The 8,258-nt window shown below is 32.9% G+C and overlaps 1 protein-coding gene across 1 annotated transcript; it reads right to left on the reverse strand.

Moving 5' to 3' along the window:
• Positions 1-2,980: 2,980 nt before the first annotated feature.
• Positions 2,981-3,836, reverse strand: LOC107921192 (probable calcium-binding protein CML44). The gene has a single exon (XM_016851074.2). It carries the CDS (start codon positions 3,682-3,684, stop codon positions 3,169-3,171), a length of 516 nt encoding a protein of 171 aa, XP_016706563.2. The 5' UTR covers positions 3,685-3,836; the 3' UTR covers positions 2,981-3,168.
• Positions 3,837-8,258: the final 4,422 nt, after the last annotated feature.

An 8,258-nucleotide genomic window follows, 5' to 3' on the forward strand; every position in this document is an offset into this window, starting at 1 on the left:
AACAAAAGTAATATTAAGTAAATATGAATTATTGTGATAATATATCAATGTTGAATTAATCTATATATAATACATAAAACCAATAATTTTTGAACTAACAAAAATATTACTAAATTCACATTAAAAATAATTTATTAAAATGTTACTAGTTAATAATTTTATGGAAATAACCAAAACAGAAATGATAGAATACATGTTTTGTCATATATATATATATATAAAAGGTAACATTGTCATTTACGTTAACAATTTAACTCAAAACAAAACTGAATTTTTTTATAACTTGATGACTAAACTAGAAATATGGTAATAATTGAATCACTAATGAAAAATTTACCCTTATATTTATTGATTGATTGGAGGAGAGATAAGTATGGTTGAATATTGACTCTCTGACAACAACGTTCAGCATTATATGTGGTACAAATAATGTACCAAAAAGGGTATTTTGTCTTCAACATGTTGTAACGTTTATTAGATTAACAGTAATGGCAAATTGAAGGGTGAATGTAAGGTGCTACTAATAAAATGCATATTATTTGTATAAAAAATATTAAATACCGACTGGGTTTAAATTTAGTTGTATGAGTATTATTGTCAATATAAGATCATGTAGGTTTAAATGTATTAAAGAGTATTATCTTCCTATTTATCAATTACAGAAAAATTATAAATAATTTTAAACATTATATAAAAAAATAAATATAATTAAAATTTATAATAAAATTACTAAAAATATATTTTAAAAAAATCAAATACATATTATTTGTTCAGAGAAATATTGGTGAAAAATATTGCAATATGATTGGTTTATAGGTTCTAAGATGAAACACGTGTCTTCAACAAAAGGAAAAGGTTGAAACACGTGTCTACACCACGCAACATTTAATTATTCCGGCTATGGTCGGTTTGTCATCTATTAATATAATGGAAACATCAAATTCCACACAGAAAAATAAAAATAAAAATAGAAAACGAACATTTTAAAAAAAAAAATCTATTATAATAAAAACAAGTGTGATTTCTTCAACCAAAGTTGATATTTTATAATTTTATCTTTCAATTGTATTAAAAATTGAAAATAAATAAATAAGATATATATCAAAATTTTAATTATGTTATGTACTAAATAATTACCCAAAATATTTTATCTGAATAAACATATTTAAATTTAATACTTTTTTACTTAAACTTTTTTTTATTTAATTTGTGTGTACTTCACGCATTTTTTTAATTTGACAATTATTTTTTTTAATTTAGTACATGAACTTATCATTTTTTCTTAATTTGATACTTAAGTTTTTTTTTGTTCAATTTGGTACCTAAGCTTATCAAATGTTATATAAACTACATTAACAATGTTTTTTTGCACAAAGTAGCAAAAATAAAAAAATTATGATCCACATGTGACAGAAAAGATGGATTTTCTTTTTTATGTTTTAAATATTCAATTGCTTTTAGTTTAACTAATTTATTTTAATTTAATTTAACATAATGATTTTTCCGGAGGGAAGGGTTTAAAACTCTTGTCTTCTTCTTCAACATCCATTTATTAAGCACAGCTCAAAGAAAAAAATTTAAACACAAATTTTCTTTAGTACTGATGATATTTTTGTAGAATTGAGGGCTTCGTGAAGATCAAGTCGTGCCTTAAGCATGAGGCCCCTCTTGAATCGCCCCTGCCACTAACGGTCAAAGTAATATAAACTCATATGAAAAGTAAAATTTGAGCATATTGTTTAGTGAAATAGAGGAAACTCCAAATAAATATATTCATTCCTACCGTTAATGGTTAAATTAACTATTTTAATGATGAAAGGACTTGATTGATATAATATTGATGGTTTTGAAGTGTAATTAGAATGTTTTGAAGTTTAGGGGCCAATTTAAAATGAGAGTCATAGTTGGAGATGTCTAGTGCAATTAAATCAAAGAATTTATAAGTATGCTCATATTTGTAAAATGCCTAAGGTAAAACGGTGAAATTAAAATTAGTGGTGAGATATATATTTAGATTCAATCAAAACGGTGGCGAGAAATAATTTAGAGTAAAAAAATAAAATAACTATTAAAAACATTAAATTGAAACGTATATAATAAAAAAATAATTTATTTTTTATTTGTAAAATTCATAAATAATTAAATTATATATTGAATAATTATTTTATTAATATTTTTTATTATTCATGTAATATTTATTTTTTTATTATTTATACGTTTATAATAAAAATACATATTCAATTATTATATATTTTTTGAAGTTATAAGAAAATAAATTTTATATATTTATTATGTAAAGAAATATTATATATTTATTTCTTAATTAATACATAAACCAATTTTTTTAAAAAAAAAACCTAAAAATTCTATGAAAACAAAAAGTCAAATAAAGGACCAACATGTAAAGAGCAATTTTGGTTGGGCTGCTCTTTTTCTGATTGTAGCCTTAACCCCTGGTTATAAATTGGATGGACAGTGCTTGTCTATGGATACTAACCCATAGTAATTGTTATTTGGAATTTTTCTGATATTTTGTAATTTTTAAAAGTTAAATTATCAAAACATAAATTTATTAATAAAATAGTGACTATGGGTATAATTTTCTGTATAATTTAATTTTCATGTCATATGCATTACATAATATATAAAAGAAAAGAAAAAGTAATATATTAAAAACTTGAAAATGAGTTAAGATAGGGTCAGGTCAAGTTTTAGTTCAAAGTATTAGAGTTCGAGTTCCATTCAAATTTAATAGAGATTTAATATTTATTTTACCTGAACTCATTTTCTGAATCTAATATTTTTATCTTAAACTTCTCAAATTTTAGATAAACTTTTAAACTTGAACGAATATCTCGATCCATAGAATAATTATATCAGAAACCATTGAGCTCGAACTAAGAAACACTTTTACAAGCTTGTTTCTAATATTCTTCATAAAAATTAAAAAAATATATAAAATTTTAATTGCAACCAACAATCAACACAAACAACATATGCATTGTAAATATCAAACTAGATAAAAAAATATTACAAGGTTGTAGTAGGATCTGAAAAACACCATAGATATAAAATTTTATTTTTTGCTTAATACAGCTTATATTGCGGAAGGGATAACTCAATTGGGGACTGATAATTGTGATCATGACATTGATGAAACCCTTGGAATTAAGAAACGGTACGTAGCATCATGTTTTTGAATTCTTCAAAATCAATCATGCCATCCAAGTTGGTGTCATAGAAGCAAATCATGTTCCTGCAATCTTTGCCTTTCTTTTCATCCCATAAGCCAAGTCTTACCAACACGCTTTGAAGCTCCTCACATGAAATGAAGCCATCACCATTCAAGTCAAACACCTTGAATGCCTTGGCAAGGTCACAGTCTCCATGACCACCATCATCATCATCACCGCCACCATGAACCATCATTATTTCTTCTTCCTCCTCATCATCAATGGCTGCCTCAATCTTGGTGCTGTGGTTGGAGATGGAATCATAGAAGAACAAGAATTCTTCAAAGCCAAGACAAGGTTTTCCCACTAAGGACTCCAATTCTTCAAGGCTAAACTGGACTCCGATTCTCTCAAGCAACCAATTAAGCTCCTTCAGGCTAACCAAGCCATCCCCATTCTTGTCAAGCTTCTCGAAAATCCGTCGCAAGTCGTTCTTGCTAAGGGGAGACATGTTGTCAAAGGGAATATCACCATTAATATGAAATGCTTGAAGCTTGGTATTTCTGTGTATCAACCAGTTATGATGAAAGCAGAGTGACGGGTGTGTTGCTATTTATAATGCAAATTATTGGGTAACGAAGCTTGCAAGAAGTTTCCCAAGGAAAATTATGGAAGGAAAGATATATATATATATTTCACGATAAGTTGAATTTTCATTTTTCTTTTAAGTGTGGTCTTCATTCATCTAAGTCCTTTTCATTGTCTTTATTTTGCTACTGGCTGAAACATTTGTCATTAATGGGAGAAAATTCTAGTCCCAAATTTTGGATCTTCTACAAATATCATATATTTGTTTTTATACTAGAAATTCATTTTTAAAAAATTGTTGGAGATAAGTTTGGTGTATATTACCTTTTGAGTTTAACTCATATTTGAAAATAAAAATCATATCGAATTGTATAAGGAAGTAAATTCATTATTAAGGCTAGAAATGAGAAAAAAAATTTATTTTTATCTATCTATGCCTACTATTATTGGAACCCACCCATTGTTTGAAAAGTCAAAAAGGGTGGGCACCAAAAGTAGAAAGTAAAATTGGTTGGCAAGTTGGGTTAAAAGTTGGCATGGGATAATTGCAATTTTGGTCCCTAATTGTATAGGGACATTGCAAGTTGATCCTTGAACCTCAACTATAAATAGGCCTAACCATTTCTTACTTTCTTCATCCCACACTTGCCATTCTCTACTTAAGGCAATTGTTCTCTCTCCCTATTTGTAAACTTTCACTTGTATTTTTGGAGTGAAATATATTTGGTAGTGCCTGAGGACGTAGGCAAAATTTGCTGAACCTCGTTAAAATTCTAGTGTTCTTTATTTTTGTTCTGCATATTTTGCAAGTGTCATTGTAGTGATTTATTGTGCTATTAAATTACGATAGAGGGATATTCTGGCTAGGAAAGATCTGGTATGTAAGCGATCCTCGTGATCCACCTCTCTTTCCTGGGAATTGAACTTAGTGTGATTTTTCAGTACAATAATTTTACTCTTTCACACGCTTCCGCGCAACAATTGGTACCAGAGCCAGGTTCGTACTTGGGGAATACGACTGTTTACGGTACTATTCACGTATACGGCACTATTCACGTATAAGGTACTATTTACGTATACGGCACTATTCACGTATACGGTACTGTTCACGTATACAGTAGTTGGGATTGAGGAGAAAAATGGCAGCAGCATCGTCATCAGCAAGGACTACTGTGACAAATGCAAAATTTGAAGTAGAGAAATTTGACGGTACCAATAATTTTGGTATGTGGCAGTGTGAGATCCTGGATGTCTTATGTCAGCAAGAGCTGGATATAGCCCTTGAAGAAAAACCTGACAAGATGGATGACAAGGAGTGGGCCAAGATCAATAGACAGGCGTGTGGTACAATCCGCCTATGTTTGGCCAAAGAGCAGAAGTACTCCGTCATGAGGGAGACATCAGCGAAGAAGCTGTGGGATACATTGGAAGAAAAGTTTCTAACGAAAAGTCTTGAAAATAGGCTTTATATGAAAAAGAAACTTTTTCGGTTCACTTATGCACCCGGTATGTCGATGAATGACCATGTGAACTCATTCAATAAAATTTTAGCAGACTTGCTAAATTTGGATGAGAAATTTGAAGATGAAGACAAGGCATTATTGTTGTTGAATTCCCTTCCTGATGAATATGATCATCTTACCACCACATTGCTTCATGGGAAAGATTCAATCACATTTGATGCAGTCTGTAGTGCGTTGTATAGATCTGAGACTCGAAAGAAAGATAAAAGAGATCACAGAGATACAACTGCAGAAGTCTTAACAGTAAGAGGTCGTTCACACAGCAGCAAACCTGGTAGAAGGGGTAAGTCCAAAGGGAGACCCGCCAAAGATGAATGTGCCTTTTGTCGTGAGAAAGGGCATTGGAAAAAGAATTGTCCTAAGTTACAAAAGGGCAAGTCTATTTCTAATGCATGTGTAGCGGAGCATGATGAGGAGTCAGACTTTAGCTTGGTTGGCATGGCAATGGCATGTCAAACGGATGAGTGGATATTGGATTCGGGATGTACTTACCATATGTGTCCTAATAAGGACTGGTTTTCTAGTCTTGAAGAACTAGAAGGTGGAGTTGTTTTTATGGGCAATGATAGTGCCTGTAAGACAATGGGTGTAGGTACAATCAAATTGAAGAACCATGACGGCTCAATCCAAGTTCTGACAGATGTTCGCTATGTACCCAGCTTGAAGAAAAATCTCATCTCATTAGGGGCCCTAGAATCTAAAGGGCTCACAATCACTTTGAGAGATGGATTACTAAAGGTAGTAGCTGGGGTATTGACGGTGATGAAAGGCACTAGAAGAAATAACTTGTACTATTTAAATGGAAGTACAGTTATTGGATCAACATCAACAGCTTCTGCGAAAGATGCAGATTCAGAGGCTACCAGGTTATGGCATAGGCGATTGGGACATGCTGGTGAAAAAGCTTTGCAGACTTTGGCGAAGCAAGGCTTGTTGAAAGGTGCAAATTCTTGCAAATTGGAATTCTGTGAACATTGTGTTCTGGGCAAGCAGACGAGGGTAAAATTTGGTTCAGCAATTCACAATACGAAAGGAATTCTGGACTATGTTCACAGTGATGTGTGGGGACCTACCAAAGTGGCTTCTTTGGGAGGTATGCACTATTTTGTCACTTTTCTTGATGATTATTCAAGAAAAGTATGGGTGTATCTAATGAAAAGAAAAAATGAAGTTTTGGATGCATTTCTGAAGTGGAAGAAGATGGTGGAGACTCAGACAGGTCGAAAGGTCAAACGACTTCGATCAGATAATGGTACTGAGTACAAAAATGATCCATTTCTACAAGTATGTCAAGATGAGGGCATTGTGCGACACTTCACTGTTCGAGATACACCACAGCAGAATGGGGTGGCAGAACGCATGAATCGGACTATACTGGAGAAAGTTCGATGTATGTTGTCCAATGCTGGATTGGGCAAGGAATTTTGGGCTGAGGCAGTTACATATGCGTGCCATCTAATTAACCGATTGCCATCAGCTGCAATAAATGGAAAAACTCCTATGGAGATGTGGACTGGTAAACCTGCTACTGATTATGATTCTTTACATGTTTTTGGTTCCACTGCATATTATCATGTAAAAGAATCTAAGTTAGACCCAAGAGCAAAGAAAGCATTATTCATGGGTATAACTGGTGGTGTAAAAGGATACCGTCTCTGGTGTCCTGATACAAGGAAGATTGTTTTCAGTAGAGATGTAACTTTTGATGAATCAACCATGATGAAGAACGAGGATTCACAAAAGGATGACAAAACCAGTAGTACTTTGCAGCAGGTGGAGTTTGAAAAGGTTAATGATGATCCAGCTAATATTGAAAGAACAAATGATGAAGAAGTTTCGACCCAAGAACTTCTACAGCAACAAGATTCAATTGCATATAGGAGGCCAAGAAGAGAGATTCGTAAGCCTGCTCGCTTTGACGATATGGTGGCCTATGCACTTCCAATTGCAGATGATGATGTTCCTTCCACTTACACAGAAGCAATAAGTAACTCTGATGGTGTAAAGTGGAAGCAAGCTATGAATGAAGAAATGCAGTCTCTTCATAAAAATAGGACTTGGGAGTTGGTGAGACTGCCCAAGGGAAAGAAGGCAATTGGATGCAAATGGGTATATGCAAAGAAGGAAGGATTTCCTGGTAAAAATGAAATTCGATACAAGGCTAGATTGGTAGCAAAGGGTTACGCTCAGAAAGAAGGAATAGACTACAATGAAGTGTTTTCTCCAGTTGTGAAGCATTCGTCTATTCGAATTTTGCTAGCCTTGGTTGCGCAATACGATCTTGAACTAGTTCAGCTTGATGTGAAGACAGCATTTTTACACGGTGATTTGGAAGAGGAAATCTATATGACTCAGCCTGATGGATTCAATGTTGCTGATAAAGAAAATTGGGTTTGCAAATTGACAAAGTCGCTTTATGGATTGAAACAATCTCCGAGGCAGTGGTACAAGCGATTTGATCAGTTCATGAAAGGGCAAAGGTACACAAGAAGTAAATTTGATCATTGCGTATATTTTCAGAAGCTACAAGAAGGAACTTTCATATACTTGCTCTTATATGTTGATGATATGCTAATAGCATCTAAGAGCAAAGTTGAGATTGAGAGATTGAAGACTCAACTCAATCTCGAGTTTGAGATGAAAGATCTAGGTGAAGCTAAGAAGATTCTTGGCATGGAAATATGTAGAGATAGAGCTCATGGCAGAGTTAGCTTGTCTCAGAAGCAGTATTTGAAGAAAGTACTACAGCAGTTTGGCATGAACGAGCAGACCAAACCTGTAAGTACCCCGTTGGCTTCTCATTTCAAGCTTTCTGCACAACTATCTCCTTCGACGAATACAGAACGAGAATACATGTTGCAAGTTCCGTATTCTAATGCAGTGGGTAGCTTGATGTATGCAATGGTGTGTACAAGACCCGACATTTCACAGGCAGTTAGTATAGTGAGCAGGTATATGCATAATCCTGGAAAAG

Source organism: Gossypium hirsutum, chromosome A01 (genome assembly GCF_007990345.1).
Source record: "Gossypium hirsutum isolate 1008001.06 chromosome A01, Gossypium_hirsutum_v2.1, whole genome shotgun sequence".
NCBI lineage: Eukaryota > Viridiplantae > Streptophyta > Magnoliopsida > Malvales > Malvaceae > Gossypium > Gossypium hirsutum.